The sequence below is a fragment of the Triturus cristatus genome, chromosome 3_1 (genome assembly GCF_964204655.1).
Source record: "Triturus cristatus chromosome 3_1, aTriCri1.1, whole genome shotgun sequence".
Taxonomy (NCBI): domain Eukaryota; kingdom Metazoa; phylum Chordata; class Amphibia; order Caudata; family Salamandridae; genus Triturus; species Triturus cristatus.
Genome location: NC_140583.1, coordinates 883,828,635 through 883,845,288, shown reverse-complemented (window position 1 = coordinate 883,845,288; position 16,654 = coordinate 883,828,635). Strand labels below are relative to the sequence as shown.

Genomic DNA, 16,654 nt, shown 5'->3' with positions numbered 1-16,654 from the left:
AAGAGGGTAATCCCCATAGTGAATCATACATCTGTTTGCTTCTATCCCCTCTCCTATACTCAGACTGTAATATACCGTCATGCACTTTTTTTGTCACCTTGATTGCATTTTTAGTTCAATGCAGTACTTTTTTGCTTGCAATTATTATAGAACCTTTAAACTGAGTCACCATGTTTATGTTCACATCGATTAAGATTTGTTGCAGCAGGATGGGATTTACACTGTGCAAATCGTTGGTGAGAACTCTAGTTCAGGCTGTGCTTGACTGGATGGACCTTTATCCCCAGACTGAGCAACAGCAACTTATCATTGATGCATCAATGACAGTGGAGCACATTAGGCCCCACAATGATGACAGAGAAAAGTAGATATGCAAACCATAAAGGTTTATTTGCAGATTAGCAAAGTTAAAAATCAAATCATTTAGTGTTTTCAAGAGTAAAGGGTCAGTACATTAACATCTCCATTATATAAAACTCAAATCAAAATAAAATAAGCAAATACAAAAAAATGGTAAGAGCTGTCATAGAGCAAATTTGAGCACATTCAGCTTTCCCTGAAGGAAAGATTCCCTAATAGGTAAGCTAATGATCACCAAGAAATTTAAGAGATCCAGGAAGTCGCAGCAAATAAAGCCTATAAAGGCAGAGTCATTGAAAGATTAAGTAAGTGAGAATGGGTTTTTCTGAGGAGTCTAACTCTCTCGGACAGGTGCAAAATGGTAGCGCCTAATCTCAAGAGCGTGAAAAGGGCATCTGAATCTAATTAGCTGAGCAATGCACAAATAAATCAGACATTTCTTTACAGTCAAAAAAGACTTCCTATGTTTGCCATGAAGAGAACCAATCAGGATTGAACATTTCACCATAAGACCGTTTCAGTCTTATTCTCAGACATCACACTCTTAAAGCTTTCTACTTCGAGGCCCTCGAGATAACTTTTAGCAGGTTGATACATTGCGGTCAGCATGCCCTCTCTGGAGGAGTGGAGATTCATTCTTCAGCTCTCCATGGAATATGCAAAGATAAACGTTCTCACAGAAATTTCAAACAAGAGAATACAGTTGATTAAAAGTTGGCAGTTATAGCTTGGCTTCTTAAATGATAGAAAGATGAAAATGCCTAGCAGTCAAAGTAACACCTTTGTGTTAGCGTTAAACATTTACACTGAGGCCTACATTAACTATGCCCAACTTTAGTCTTGAAAATCTTTTATATATATATATATATATATATATTTTAATATAAATATAAAACACAGGGTTGCCCTCCACGAAGGAGCCACACAGGTAGTTAATTCTGATTATTTTAATGTGGACTGCAGCATGAACACGGAGGATGCCGAACAGCCATTGTCTTTCACAGATGTGTTTCGGGTTCATAATCAGCATTACCTACCTGTGTCGGCATATGTACATGTATATGTATATGTACATATGTATATATGTGTATATGTACATGTGTGTATATGTGTGTATATGCATGTATGTGTGTATGTATATGTAGGTGTATATGTGTATATATGTACATATGTATATATGTATTTCACAGACTCCGTTCTTGCAATTCCTTTTCCTCGGGAACAAATGGAAGTGAACCACCAAGTAAGTGCTCAATTTTTCAGTTTATTGCTGCCACCACGACCGACATGACGCCTTTCGGCCTGCCTCAGCCTTGTTCACATGACGCGTTTTAGGAGTCGTCATAATCTATTTAAAGTGACAATGTGCCTCCTGACGTGATTTAGCATGGACTTAGAAAAAATACTGCCGTTTTTCCTTATGTGAAAAACCAACAATATCAAGACAACGAACTATTGTCAGATCATCTGTGTACATTGCTTATATAAATATATGTACACATGTATTGATGTAAACTCAGACATAGTCAGTACTATTGTGCAAATCAGCAATTATATATATATATAAATAAATACATATACATTGATATGCAATTTTAAAACAAGAATATATGGTTAAAATCCAATTTTTTATAAAATCGTATGAAACCTTTGTGATTCTTAAAAATACATTAAAACAATTATTGTTCTTTTGTAGTTTGTACAATCAAAGGTAAGTTTACGCATATTGCGCAAACGGTATTATTGCCTTGTAGGAATTTATATTTGCACTTAAGTGTGTTGTGTCAAAAGATTTTTTGTTCCTAAACGATTTGCAGATAGATCTAAAATGCACTATAATAACCTTGATCTGCTACATTATCTTGTGTATTGTACATGCTGTTATTAAAAAGAATAAATATATTAATAAATTATTATTTTATTATTATTATTATAATTGCTTATAAAGCGCTACTGACACCCTACGGGTAACCTGGCGCTATGTTAGAGTGTGTGCTGGGTGGGCAAGGACTCCTGTCAGAATAGAGTTAGCGGGTCAGATTGTCTGTCTGTCTGATGTCCAGTGGGAGTGTGTTCCAGAGTCGGGGGGCTGCTATGCAGAATGCTCGACCTCCTGACTTAACTTTCCTAACTCTCTGCACCCTCACGAGATTAGATGAAGAGGAGCGGAGCAGCCGAAGTGGAGTGTACCAGCTAAATCTTTCCTGCAGAGATTTTGGCCCCTGTCCATGTAAAGCTTTAAACAATAGGCAAAGGGCTTTAAATTGGATTCTCTGGAGGACTGGCAGCCAGTGTAGCTCCGAGAGGGCTTGCAAGGTAGAGGAACGACGTGGTCGTCCCAAGGTTATCTTGGCCGCCATATTCTGTATTCTCTGCAATCTCTCAATCAGATACTGTGGTGAGTTCAGAAGCAGAGCATTACAGTAATCTAATCTACCCAGGATGGTGCTTCGGGCTATCAACATCCTTGCTTCTGATGAGAACAGTGAGAATACTTTCCGAAAGGCTCGCACCAAACTGAAGCAGCTCCCGACTATCTTGTTAACATGCTTCTCCAGCGTCAGTTTATTGTCAAACGTTACACCCAGGTTACGTACAGCAAGGTTAGGAGTCAATGATGCGCCATCCGTACTTGGCCAAAAATTAGATGGGAGCAGAGGAGGAACTCTTCCTGTGGCGCAGTATAGAATCTCAGTTTTCCAATACTATCCTTAAGTGTAAAAAACCCCAGTGTGAACCTGGACCAAAGCCAGGGTCCTATGATGAAGAAATGTGGGAAAAAAAGGGGTGTAGAGGGGACTTGGGTCGTGTACGTGAAAATTAATGTAAAATAGGGATTTTTGTATGTTTTTCTCAAATTATTTCAAAATATAAATATTGAATATTAAATCGCAGTATGCTGATCTATATGTAGAGAAATATTCAAACACAAAGTTATTATCATAAGATAATGCACACATGAGTTGTTAACATATTATGATAATATTATCATGGATGGATTAAGTTGTTATATTGGTCCATCAAGTTCATCATAACCATGTGTGAAAATCTTCGCTTGAATTGTGCCCATTGGGGGTCTTGGTATCTAATTCCAAGATGTATTGCGTTTCAAGCCTTCTTAATTTGGCTTCTCTGTTCCCCCCCCACGTCTGGACACAGGTATAGAATCATTCAAAAAGTAGGAAAAATGTTTCAAATCACTGGCATGCGCTTTTTCAAAATGTCTTGCGACTGGGTATGCTTGATCTCGATTAGTTATAGCTCTCATGTGCTGCAAAATGCGCTTGTGGGCTTGCAGTTTACTGCTTCCCACATATTGCAGCCCACACGAGCAGCTTAAAACATATACCACATATTCAGTGCGGTAAGTAAGAAATTTCGAGATTTTCTTGGGTGTTTCTGAAAAGGGATATTTGTATGTGGTTCTGTTGTTCCCATATTGGCATGCTTTGACAAAACCCTTTCGATTAGACAAACAGTTAGTAGACAGTTTAATTTCTGAGCTGCTATTGACTATTGAATCCTTCATAGATTTTGCTTTCATAAAGGTAATGCTAGGATGTTTGGGCATTAGCTTTCCAATTATTGGATCATTTTTAACAACTGACCAATTTTTATCAATTACTCTACGTATGGCTTTTTGCTCTTTACTGTAGGTTAAGATCAGGCTAGTTGTAGTGCCTGTTTGTTGCTTTTGGGAGTTGCTTTGGTAACAGATCATCTCTTTTTTTGGCATTAGCTTTGTTGATGGCTATATCTAGGGTCTTTGCTGTATACCCTCTCTCAAGGAACCTTTCTTTGCTTTGTTTTTGCGCTTCAGCCAGATCTGTTGTGTTACTGCAAACTCGACGAATCCTCATCATCTCCCCATAGGGGATACTTTGGATAAGAGGCTGAGGATGACTTGTTGCGTGCAGTAGGCTATTACCTGCTGTGGGTTTCCAATATAGCTTTGTTTCCAATTACCCATTTTTAATGTAAACCACTACATCCAGAAAGTAAACATTAGATTTGCTGATGGTAGATGTAAAATGGAGATTGATATTATTATTGATGTTGTCAACAAATTCTAGTGCTTCAATTTCTGTACCGTCCCATACTAGAAACAAGTCATCAATGTAGCGTAGCCATATTTTATGTATGTATGTACATATGTAAATGTATATGTGTATATATGTATGTGTATGTACATGTACATACGTGTATGTATATACGTGTACACGTATATACATATACACATATGTATATGTACATGTGCATATGTATATACGTGTACATGTATATACATATGTCCATGTACATGGACATATGTGTATATGTATATGTGTGTATATATATGTATGTATGTGTAGTGTAGATTAGTGTAACATTAACAAAGCATAAAATTGTTAGACCGCATCACCAATTTTCACTTATTCCACGCAGGAAATCAGAATTTGGAGGTGGGAGACAACATAGACTGCACTTAATATTTGTATACTTTAATAATCTTTATCATAAATGTTTTGAGCATTATTTTTGCAAGGCTTTGATATCCGTTCCAGTTTTGTAGTTACTCCCTTGTATTAGTGTTTTTATGTTTTCTATAAATTTATGTTTATTGTAAAATGCTCTGATACTCCATTGTTTACAGACTGAGCTTAACACTAAATAAAGGATGGAGGTGATTCTAATAACCAAGTAAATAAGCACTTGTATTTCATGAATTATACCAATGTGAAGAACAATATTATATATAGGATGTACTCTGTTAAACTCAATACTAACTATTACCTTTCTTTTTATATAGGCCACTACCCAAGAACAAAGTTTTCATGAGTCAAACATTTCTTCAAATTTCCATCATGACTTTGAGGGTAAGAGATCTATTTTAGTTGATTTATCTTGCTAATGGCTGTGTTTTGTACCGGGTAGTATGTTATTTCTTTGATGTTTTTCTGAAGTCGTTTACCATAATTAAAGAAAAGATCTGATATTTCATCTGGTACTGAGTTCAAATATTTCTGAAAATGTACAGGGAGAGAAAATGTTGCTATAAGTAAAGGCACACCTTTCTCTTGAAACTATTGCCTAATGCATGGAGGTAACATAAGGATTCATTATCTTCGATGGCAGACCATGATATATCAAAGGAGATTGCTTACCTGCATGCAAAACTCCATGCCCCAGAATGCACCGAGGGACAGTGTAATGACCACATGCCCACAGGAGGCGGGTATGGTATTTAATAAAGCTGGAAACGATCTATGCAGGCTTCAGGTGTGTTGTTCTTGCCCAGGAAGAAGGGTCTGCGAGCCCTGAAACGCATCGGCAGTGGTAACCGGAAGACCGAGAATGTGAGCAGGCTGCATGATTATGCCGGAGGGCCGAGCATTGTCGTGTGCTCTCTTAATGCTCCAGGGCACATTGTTGATTGTATAATTTTAGCTTCACAAGTGGATTGGAATGTTTTTAGGATAATTATAAGGCATTTAAGCCATTATTATCCTAATTAATATATTTATATATTTATTATGAAAATTATCCAATATTGATTGTATTTTATGGTGACCCCTTTACATTCAAGTTTGAAATATATCGTGACAATGTTGCAACATTTACGTGTAGTATTCTGTGGGACATTTCAAATGAATGTTTTCTCTATCAATTGTGGTCACTTGCACTAGCACTTTAAATGGTGGGTTTTATATCTAAGCTATGTCATGTGATCAAGGGCGGGATCGCCCGAAACGCGTCATGGCAGACTGAAGAGGTGGCAATAAAATAAACCGCATTGAATTTGGGTCTATGCTAGTTTTTTTCCTGGTGGAGCAATTGGAGTGCTAAACGAGTTTGTGTGTGTGTATTTGCTTGTCGGGTGCATCTAAATAGTACATGCAGTTAGTACTCCTATGTTAATAACACTGGTTGATGCGATTGCAAGTTGACTGGTTCCACTCTATCTGACCCATTCTTTCACTGTGTTTACAGTTAGGATGTAGAGAGAGGGCTGGGACTGATGGAGAAAGGTGAGGTAAAACAGGAGATGGAAATTTGAGTGAGGTAAACCCAATTTAGGAGTAACAGAGGAATGTGAATTGGAATTAGGGGTGTAAAGTGTAAAGAGGTGGGAGGTCGAGTGGCGGTAGAGAGAGGTAACGGAAATAGAGAGGGAGTGATCTAGTAATAGGCACAAAGTGGCAGAGGGAGAGTTAGGGTTGTGAGAGAGAGCGAGCGAAGTGGGAGTAGAGTGTATTGAGGGACAACTGAGAGAATTAAGAGGGTAGGTACTAAGGCCAGGTGATTTTTTTTTTTCTGCCACGATCAACTTGTGTAATTTCCAGCATTTCATAGTATGAGTATATGCTCTAAATTAGTCCATTATGACATGTTGTTTAAACGAGATTTCGGCTGAGTATAATTCCTATCACATGAGCATGAGAACTACATGAATGTCCTTTTATCACAAGTGTTAACATGTGGTTTGTTTTCTACTGAATGCAACAATATACATTATAGGTTTATTAAAAATATACTCAAGGAGCTAGAGAGGGCAGTATATTTAAGTCTGTGTTCTTCTAACGCAAGACCAACCCTTTGTCAAAGCCATTTTAAGGAGATTTCAAGCCTCGGCCTGGACATATGTTGGGGCCCCTTTGTATAACTTTCACTTTATTGCCAAGATCTAGCTTACTGAATCGCTTGTGATGCCTAAAAAAGATTGTATTACGCTCAAAAATGTCCAGAATGGGGGGAGCATGCAAATTTAGCTATAAACTCCAGCTGCCTGGTGTGCCAGCCAAATGGCCAAGTAATAAATGTAAAAGGCATTGGTAAAGCCATTCCTTTTTCGGCTTCGATCTGTTTTTCTTTGGTCTTGCAACAGCAAGAGTAATCTGGTAGATGCGTAGTGCATTAGTGCATAACATCAAATTAAGATATATGCACATTTTGCTTAATTGTGCGATATTCGCATTCACAAAATTCCAGCTGTAACAGTGGAAATCAAATCACTACTCTGCGGATTTGGACTATTGAGTTGCGTGAAATTTGATCAGTTTCGCCTTCATTCTCTTTCCTCCCCTGACTCCTACCCTGCTCAGTAGGAGAGATGACTCACGTTTCCCACAGGAGTAAAACAGAATGGTATCACGGAAGAGGTGTGAAGTAGGTAGGTAGAGTATTTTCAGTAAGGTAAAAAGAGGAACACGTAGGGAGAGGGAATGACTGAACACGAGAGGCTGTTCACATCACGTTTTGTTTCGCTTTGTTTTTTTTAGCACGAAATGCTTCGCATTTCCAATAGAAAGAAAGGTACAAAGAGATAAGTGCGGTAGAAGAGATGAGGTGAAGTAAGTTGTGCGTTTTTATGCTCACTACTATTACGATTACGGCAGGGAATTTTGACTGACCCGAGCACTTTACAAAAGGCCCCTGAGCAACGGCCTTCTTTACCCGATTAACATTTTCAGCAACCTTTGTATTTTCTATAATAAATATTGAGATCCCATCTGCCTCGCAATGTATTAAAATGGCATTATGATAATGCCAGAGAATATGTGCATAATTGCCTTCCCTTATCCCATAATTTAGCCATCCCTGCTGCATAATTTGGTTTCCCATTGTTGCAAAATTCCAATGCCTTCAGCTTATATTCAATATTTATGTGCAGTGTCCGCACTGCCAGTTCATGCATGCAAGGAGCGTAGATTGTTGCCCTATGCTGTGTACAGCTTAAAAAGGACACGTGCATGTGCCATGTCAGCAATACATACAGGGCATGGGGTGTATATATCATTAGTACAGCAGGTGTGTTAGACCTGTCAGCCCTTTGGGTGGTCCCTCCTCATCATTATTTATTTTGTCCCACTTTTGCCTCAAACCCTGTTAGAATTTTTCCTTTTTGGGAACCACCAGACTTTTTAGTGTTGATGCAGATTCAGGGAGCCATTTTATCTACCCCTGGAACTTCTGTCTGAGGGCCTGGAGCACAAAATGGTGGCCACCTGTGACATCATCAGAACCCACTGGAACCTACTAGAACCTTCTGCAACATTCTGGAGCCCTGTGACAGTTGGAGGCGGTTTAGAATGTTGGGAAGCTAAGACAGAGAGTTGGCAGTTGGAGCTGGCAGTTGGCACCTGACTGGTGAAGAGAGAGCAGCAGAAACCTGAAGGAGGAAGGAGTGAGGCAGCAGGGGTGGAAACTTGTGCCTGGAGTGGGGTCCATAAACCCACCCTTGATACTAGTCCCTACTGACTGAGCCCAGCCTGGAGCCCTGTGTGGGAAGAAGCAAGAAAAACCATCTTAAGGACCTGGACAGCAGGAACAGGCCTTAGAAGCAAAGAACAGCAAAGTCCTGACCTGATTATTGGTTTTCTGGAGTCCGACGTCGAGAAGCCTAGAGACCCGGAGCCCGAGGTGGAGAAGCGGCGCTGACTGGAAAAGCAGACGTCGTACCCGGAGCCACCAGAGGTCGAGAGAGGGCGCCGACGGAGGTCGTAGAGAGTACCAGAGGTCGAGGAGGAAGTCACCCGAGGTCGAGTGAGTGGCGTCGACGGGGGAGTGAAGTCCGCCCTCCGGAGTCGCCGGAGACCGAGGTGAAGCGTGCCGGAGGTCGGGAGTGGAGATCGCACTCCGGAGCCGCCGGAACTTGAGGAGAGGAGCACCGGAGGTCGGGAGTGGAGGTCGCACTCCGGAGTCGCCGGAACCTGAGGAGAGGAGCACCGGAGGTCGGGAGTGGGGATCGCACTCCGGAGCCGCCGGAAGTCGACATCGAGCCAAGGCCGGCCGACGTCAACGAACCTGAGGTCGCCATCGGACCGGAGCTGCCCGAAGTCGACATCGAGCCAAGACTGCCCGACGTCATCGAACCGGAGGTCGAGATCGAGCCGAGGCCGCCGACATCGAACCGGAACCGCCTACCGGCGTCGTCAAGAACTGACATTGCGCCGAGGCCGCCGACATCGAACCGGAACCGCCTCACGGCGTCGACACGACTCCAGCGGCGTCGGAGCTTCAGAAAAAGGGCAGTAAGTGGAATAGAGGGCGCCTAAGGCCCTGTGGAATCCTGAGAGACTACCCTAGGGGCTAGAGAGGTGCTGGAACCAGCTTGATTGTGCCAGGGGTGAGCTGAGACTAATTCAGAGGGGTTGTGTAGAGTGAAGGAGCCAGGTCTCTAGAATTCCCCCCCTTGATCTACCTCAGTTTAGGCCTCAGCCTTGTCCAAGCCAGGGAGTAGACACCCTCAAGCCATCCATCTAACCACAAGCTGTGACTGGGCCAAATCAGCCCATAGAAATCTAAATGTGATCTGATTCTATAAGTGTCACTGTCAGCTTTTAATTATTTATTGAGAGCACTGTATTTATTGTATTTAACCTATTTATTGCTTCACTGTATTTATTGTTGTCGCACAATATTTATTGGCTTGCAGTATTTATTGCCTCATAATATTTAATTGCCTGTATGTAATGCACTTATATTTATGCCTTAATTATTTATGATCTCCCCTATTTATTGAATCATTAAGACAGTATTTATTTGACGTACCCTTCCACAGAAAAAGCCTTGTATATGGTGATTGTGTTATTATTTATTTAATCAGCAACTAAGAGAAAAAGAAGATAAACAGAGATATTTTCATAATTTTTACGGTGTAGAGTCGTTTTTGGAACGGATGCACGCATGGTTATTGTATGGGTGTTGCGTATGCTTAACACGGTGCCTGACCCCTGACCACTCGAGCCAAGCTACCACTGTGTATGTCTGGAGAGACCCCGTTACCACCACCCTTTCCGGTGTGGGAGTGGAGTATTTCCAACAAGGTGCATTAGCAATAAGGTGCAGATGTGTGAGGAGCAAACTACTCCTCTTATGGCCATACTGTGCTACTTGACCCATGATTTAAAGCCCACGGCATCCTTGCTACCTCACTGAAAATTGCTTGCCCTTCAACTGTGTGATTTGCATCATATACTCTGGGTATCACCTTCACCCATGCCTTCAATGAACTGGTAATATTAACCCTCGAGGGCTTGCTGCCATGCACTGTAAGCACTGTCCATAGGGCGTGGCTTATAGCAAAGCCTCCTGTGAAGTTTGCCCAGACCATAACCAGCAGTCATGCCCGGTGTATAGTGCAGAGAGAGCAGCCATGCAGTGGTGGAGTGGGGGAAGGAGAGGACAATAAAAAAAGAAATAAAAATAAAACCATTTACCAGTCTCTCGCTGCATAGCAGACTGTGCTCTTCTGATGCACTGCAGAAGCTCCCAGACTACCCTGCGGCCAATCCTGATGCTGCTCTCATACATGAGAGCAGCATCAGAATTTGCCTGAGTGCCTTCGATTTGAACTCCCATGGAACTGGGAGCCCGTGCTTTGCTGCACCCAGTCTGGCAACGCAGTAGCTCAAGATGGAGACCACATAGTCTCCATTGGCCGTCCTGAAACAGACGCAAAAAGAACTATTGATGGACAGAATGCAGAACAATGTCATACATTCACCCCAGTACAGAGATCTGGGCCTAAATCCATCATTTTTTTGCTCACCATACCATTCCAGTTTGGACCCAGCCATATGCAAATCAGTCTTGACACTTTGCAGAATGGGAACAGTCCAGCCCGAACTGCCAGGCCAGGTCCTCCCTGGACTGATAACAAGCATCCTAGGACCAGTTTCGGGGTTTCACCCCTCTTCAGCCAGGATAGCTTGATTCCAGTGGCATGGAGAGCACAGGACTCACTTCTGAGCATACCCGTCCCACTCGGGGTGACAAATGCAAAAACGCTCCGTCCATCATCCCCTTTGGTATCGCTTTGTTTGCCCTAAATTGGCAGGGTATGCCCAGATGTGGGTCCCTTGCTCACTTTGCCACTGGATTCAAGATAGCCTGGCTGATGAGGGTTATGAACCCGAAACCGGTCCCAGGATGCTTGTTTCTGGTCCAGGAAAGACATGGCTTGGCAGTTCGGGCTGGACTGTTCCCATGAGGCACAGGGTCAGACTGATTTGCATATGGCCATATCTGAACTGGGGTGGTGGAGTGAGCTAAAGAATGATAATGGATTAAACCCAGGTCAGTTGACTGGGGGTGAGTGTTGGATTTGCTAAAACGCTCCGTCCATCATCCCCTTTGGTATCGCTTTGTTCGCCTTAAGTTGGCAGGGTATGCCCAGATGTAGCTCCCTTGCTCACTTTGCCACTGGATTCAAGATAGCCTGGCTGATAAGGGTTATGAACCAGAAACTGGTCCCAGGATGCTTGTTTCTGGTCCAGGGAAGACATGGCTTGGAAGTTCGGGCTGGACTGTTCCCATGAGGCACAGGGTCAGACTGATTTGCATATGGCCATATCTGAACTGGGGTGGTGGAGTGAGCTAAAGAATGATGATGGATTAAACCCAGATCAGTTGACTGGGGGTGAGTGTTTGATTTGCTCAAACGCTTCGTCCATCATCCCCTTTGGTATCGCTTTGTCCTGAAACAGACGGCCAAAGCGACATGTGTACTGACAGCAGTGCTGTCCACCACTCCCCCTCCACCCTGCCATCGTCTTTCCCGTCCCAAAGACTCGTTCATGTTAAAAATATAGAGCATCCCCCCACCTGTTGGTGTGGGGGCACGCTCCTCCGTCATAGCGCAGGAGTCGGCGCTGCAGCTACTTCTTGCTTTAATGTTACAAAAGTATTGGCCTGCTGCTATGCCATGTAAACTTTTCATGTACAATTTGGAACACGTATTCACATGCAGCTCGTTTTAGTCAATACAATGTAATAGCACAGGAAATCCTGTATAGACTTAATCTGAGTTAAACTGATAGAAATAGTATGACAAACTAAATTCTGTCGGCAATTAATCTACATGGAAAAATAACCAGTAGTTCAAAACAAAATTGATTTTTAGACAAACAAATATGAAGACAAGAAAACTGCAATCCAGTAAATTGTGGAAAGTTCTTTGTAAGCACCCCAAATGGAAGAAACCAAAGCCACATAAGAAGATTGATAAATTAAGTGAGCATATATGGTATATTGGTTATTGTTTCAAAAGACAGCAAGTTATACTACAAACAGTTGAACACAAAGGGTAGGGTCCCAGAGTGTATTTTCACAAATTCATAGAGTCTGTCTTTTTGTTGGTGTTGATGGTGTTTTGATCCTTTGCAAGATACTAGGGTCTCATCGGGACTGAAATGAACCTGGGGAATGGTTTTGTGGCTGAATAGGGTCTAATACCATTGGGTAAGGTAAAAGACCACAAGGGTGGGCAGCATATAGGAGCCAGGGGTGACATGGAAGAATTAAAACTGATATATTCATATTCATGCGGGATGGTGTGGTGCTGGAAACACCTGTCGATGCCCTGCAAAGAGGTGTATTGTGACTCCTGCAAATACTCTGTATTTTAGAGAATAAATAGAATAAGGGGCTTCCAATATGTTCAGGCTGATAGGTACGGTGGGTTGAAAAATTCCTGGGGAATCCTGTATTTGAGGTTATTTAAAGCTAGGCGCGACCATGTTGAGCAATCTCTTGGTCAGAGATTCGCTAGTTATGTCATTTCCGCTTGCTCCAAATTCTACATTTGATCCTCATGTTCAAGTGAACATTAGGGTTGCTCTTGTTTGTTTAGAGAATGTAATGTTTTCAGCCACGCCTTGTGTGTAATAGAGATGGAACAACTTGGAGTTTTAATCGATCAATGAAGCGTTTCATTTGACAATACGTGGATGAGAATTAATTATACCCAAATGTCTACACCATTAAAAGCAGCTGCAACCACTAACGTATCCTATAGATCCATCAGACATTGGATGATCACACACTTTTTCTGGCTGAATCCAAAACAACTGAGTTCTTGCTTCTAAAAGGTAAAGAGTGGTACAGACTTGGGTATTCATCTGTGTGCACACCGCCAATTATGAGATTGCAATAAAGGATGTCTCTATCCCAAATAAGGGTGTGTTTTAGGTTCCTGTCGTTATGAACTCTGCAGCCAGAAAGTACACTTAGATCCAGCACATCCTTAGATAGTTTCTCTCTCTTCTCCTGTGGAAATTAAATTTACTTCATTGAGATCTTTAAATCATGAATCAGTTGTTTTGATTCTTATGCTGTATACATCTGTATTCGTATTTTGAATATATATCCTTTTGTTGTGTATCTTAATGCAACAAGTCTCATGGCATTAGTTTGCAGTAATAAGCGCTTTAGCAAAATAACTACATACATGATGAAGAGTTTTAACTAGAGTAGTGGCTTTTGCCTCGCATACAACAAATGAATCCACTGGATAAGAGAACATTATCCACCGTTTCATTAGGAAATGCAGTTTTCGGGCATGGTTACCAAATACTTAAAATAAATTTAAGATGTCCTAGTTGAATAAAATATTTCATAATATTGAGGCATACTCATTGCTCATAGACTCAAAGCTCACATCCTCGAAAGCACTATGCAACCTGCAAATGGTAGGAATGCTTTATACAAATACTGCTATCAAAGCATAATATACTATAATATGACATAATATATGCAGGCATTGTGAAGGACTAACGTTTCTGAAAATAGAAATCACTTCCATCATTGTCATAGAAGGTGTATTTATTTCACAATTTACGGGCTTATTTAGAGTTTACCATGAATGGTACTACTTCGGAAAGGCAACAAAGTACCCTGTTTGCCAAACCCTTGGTCCACCAGGTGGACTGCCAGCTTTCTGTTGATGGAGCCAATGTGAAACCTGGTGGTGAGGGATGGGAAAAACAATGTCCCCCACAGTCTATGAGCATACTCTCAGGGTGTTGTGTTTTTTTAGAAAATAAGCTCCTGAGTTGGGAGTTTGTTTCTGAGGAAAAAAAATTTGAAGTTTGATGGAAGTCTGTCAAAACTGACGGCAGCCATCCACCAAACCTTTTGTACCTTGAGGGGTAGTGCCTCAAAGGCAGTTACTTTCATGATACAGTGATGAATGCTGAACCCGTGCTCATCTCTGAATTTGACAGACAGAGTACTGTTGGGATAGCAGAAGCAATGTTCTAGTCAACCCAATGTACAGTACCTAGCCATCAAACTGCAAATCATGCCCTTAGTCTTTAAGGATTGGTCGTACTTGGGATTAAAAAATATAATTTTTTTTTCATAACAAGAACATTTTTATTGATTTTTAGAGTAAGTAATTGCATTAAGCCGCCAGGAGGGGGAAACATCGCTCCTTTGAGTAACAAAAGAGAAACTTATCAACCCCCTTCTCATGCAACATTTCACAATTACAAACATTAATGAAATTAAACCCAATACTCATGTTTTCTCCCTGCCGCCGCCTCCACCACCACTCTAGGAACAGTTTATGGGGACCATTAGTGAACTGTGAAACAGAATTAGTGCTATGGTTCAGGACTCATTGTGTAATCTCTATTTCCATGATCAAAGAGTCTCTCTTTGAGAAAGCATCTTGTGTGAGGGTAATGTGTATCTCGCTGTTGAGGGGCGCAAATTAGAATGGGTTCAGTACTTTCATCCATGGTGGTAGAGCTCTAGTCGTGATCCCTTCATAGCAATAAGAAAACAGTGGCTGCCAGGTGACCTCATAAATCCCAGCATCCTTGATGAGGCCCCAGGATAATTTCTTCATCGCCATGAGTAACCAGAGTCCTGCATGCCATTGGTTAACATCTGGGGATTGTTTTAATTTCCAGACACCTGCAATAGTATTTTTTGCTGCCCCCAGAGAGTTACAAAAGGCTACTTTGTCCCCTTTGCTTTGGTATATTAAGTCTTGTGTAGAAACCCTAAACAGGCTATAGGTTGGTGTCTTGTGTATAGGATCGCCCACCATTTTCCTAGGACCTGCTATAACCTCTCCCCAGATAGGTTGAAGTTTGGGGCATGCCCACCAGATATGCAACAATTCCCCTAGGCTGCACACTCTTTCTAACACAATGGGCAAGTAGTAGGCTAGTATCTGCGAAATTGTGCCGGGTACATGTACGAATCGAACAGTACTTTTTGATCCTCTTCTTTGCCCAGTACACAGTGTCATTCGATTGGCATCTGGCCACAAGTGTGCCCATTGTTGATCTGAAAGCAACTCCCCTAGTATCCAAGCCCACTTGTATGCATAGGGGTGTGTGCGACAGCATTTCATCTAGTAGTATTTTTATATGATAAATATTGCCACCTTTGTGCCTTTAGCCACTCTGAGGAACTTCTCCATCGGTGTCAGATCCCTGGAAATCACTTCTTTGTTAGTAGGGTGCAGCACCGAATGCCTGATCTGGGCGTAATGTAGTCTCGCATTTTCTTTCAAATGGTAGTCCTGTTTACAGTTATTGAAGGCTTTAATGGTCCTCTTATGAAGTAAGTCGCTAACCATAAGGCAATCCCCTGTACCCCATGTCTTGAATGGTCTTGAGGCATAATCTCGTGTGAAATATGGGTTGAAATGAAGGGGCATAAGGTGATAGGGTATTTAAAGTCAGCTTTTTGTTGGTGTGTTCCCAAACCCACAACATAGTGTTTGTCGGGGTGCTTAAGTAAACATTGGGGTATCTCTCGTTCTAGTTTAGATCGCTAGATCAAATCCCATAGGTATGGGTCCTCGAGGACTCTGTCCATATGCAGCCAAGCTTTTCTAATTCTCTGGCACTCCAATCTGCCAGCACTCGGAGTTGGTAAGCAGCATAGTATGTACATATTTCTGGTAGGGCTAATCCTCCCTTTTCTTTTGGATGACATAATACCCTGTAAGCTACCCTCTGTCTCCAGTTGCTCCATATATAGATCAGAAACGCACTTTCCAGGGATTTGAAAAGGGTCTGTGGGATGAGTATCAGTACTATTTGGAACAGATGCAGAAATCTGGGTGGGATATTCATTTTGATTGTGTTAATTCGTCAGAGCCATGAGACCCGGGGGTACTCCATCTCCTACGATTTCTACTTATGCCTCCTATATGGGTTTCATAATACTTGTGTACAGGCCTGCTATATTTGGGGTGGTTTTCTTTACTCCCATGTATGTGATGTGTTTGGGGGCTCATTTAAAGTGTGTGTGTTTCTTTGCTTTAGTAACCGCAGCTGGTTAAAGGTTGAGGATTTCACATATTGATGGGTTGACCTTGATTACCCCAACATTTTCAAAGAGTTCTAGTTGGTTTTGCAGGTTTACTAGGGAAATATCGGTATCCATAAGTATGAGTAGTATATAATCTGCGAACAGCATCTCTTTATGATCCTCCCTTCCAAACTGTATGTCCCTGATCCCCACATTTCCTATAAGGTAGGTAGCTAATGGTTCAATGCTTAGAAAAAAG

The 16,654-nt window shown here is 41.7% G+C and overlaps 1 protein-coding gene across 5 annotated transcripts in view; it reads left to right on the top strand.

Moving 5' to 3' along the window:
- The window catches only part of XIRP2 (xin actin binding repeat containing 2), a 1,007,304-nt gene that overhangs the window by 937,761 nt on the left and 52,889 nt on the right, over positions 1–16,654 (top strand). For all 5 annotated transcript variants that reach the window (XM_085645384.1, XM_085645388.1, XM_085645386.1 and 2 more), the window contains one exon: positions 5,150–5,216. In XM_085645384.1, coding sequence (XP_085501510.1) covers positions 5,150–5,216 — 67 coding nt within the window. The remainder of the gene's footprint in view (positions 1–5,149; positions 5,217–16,654) is intronic.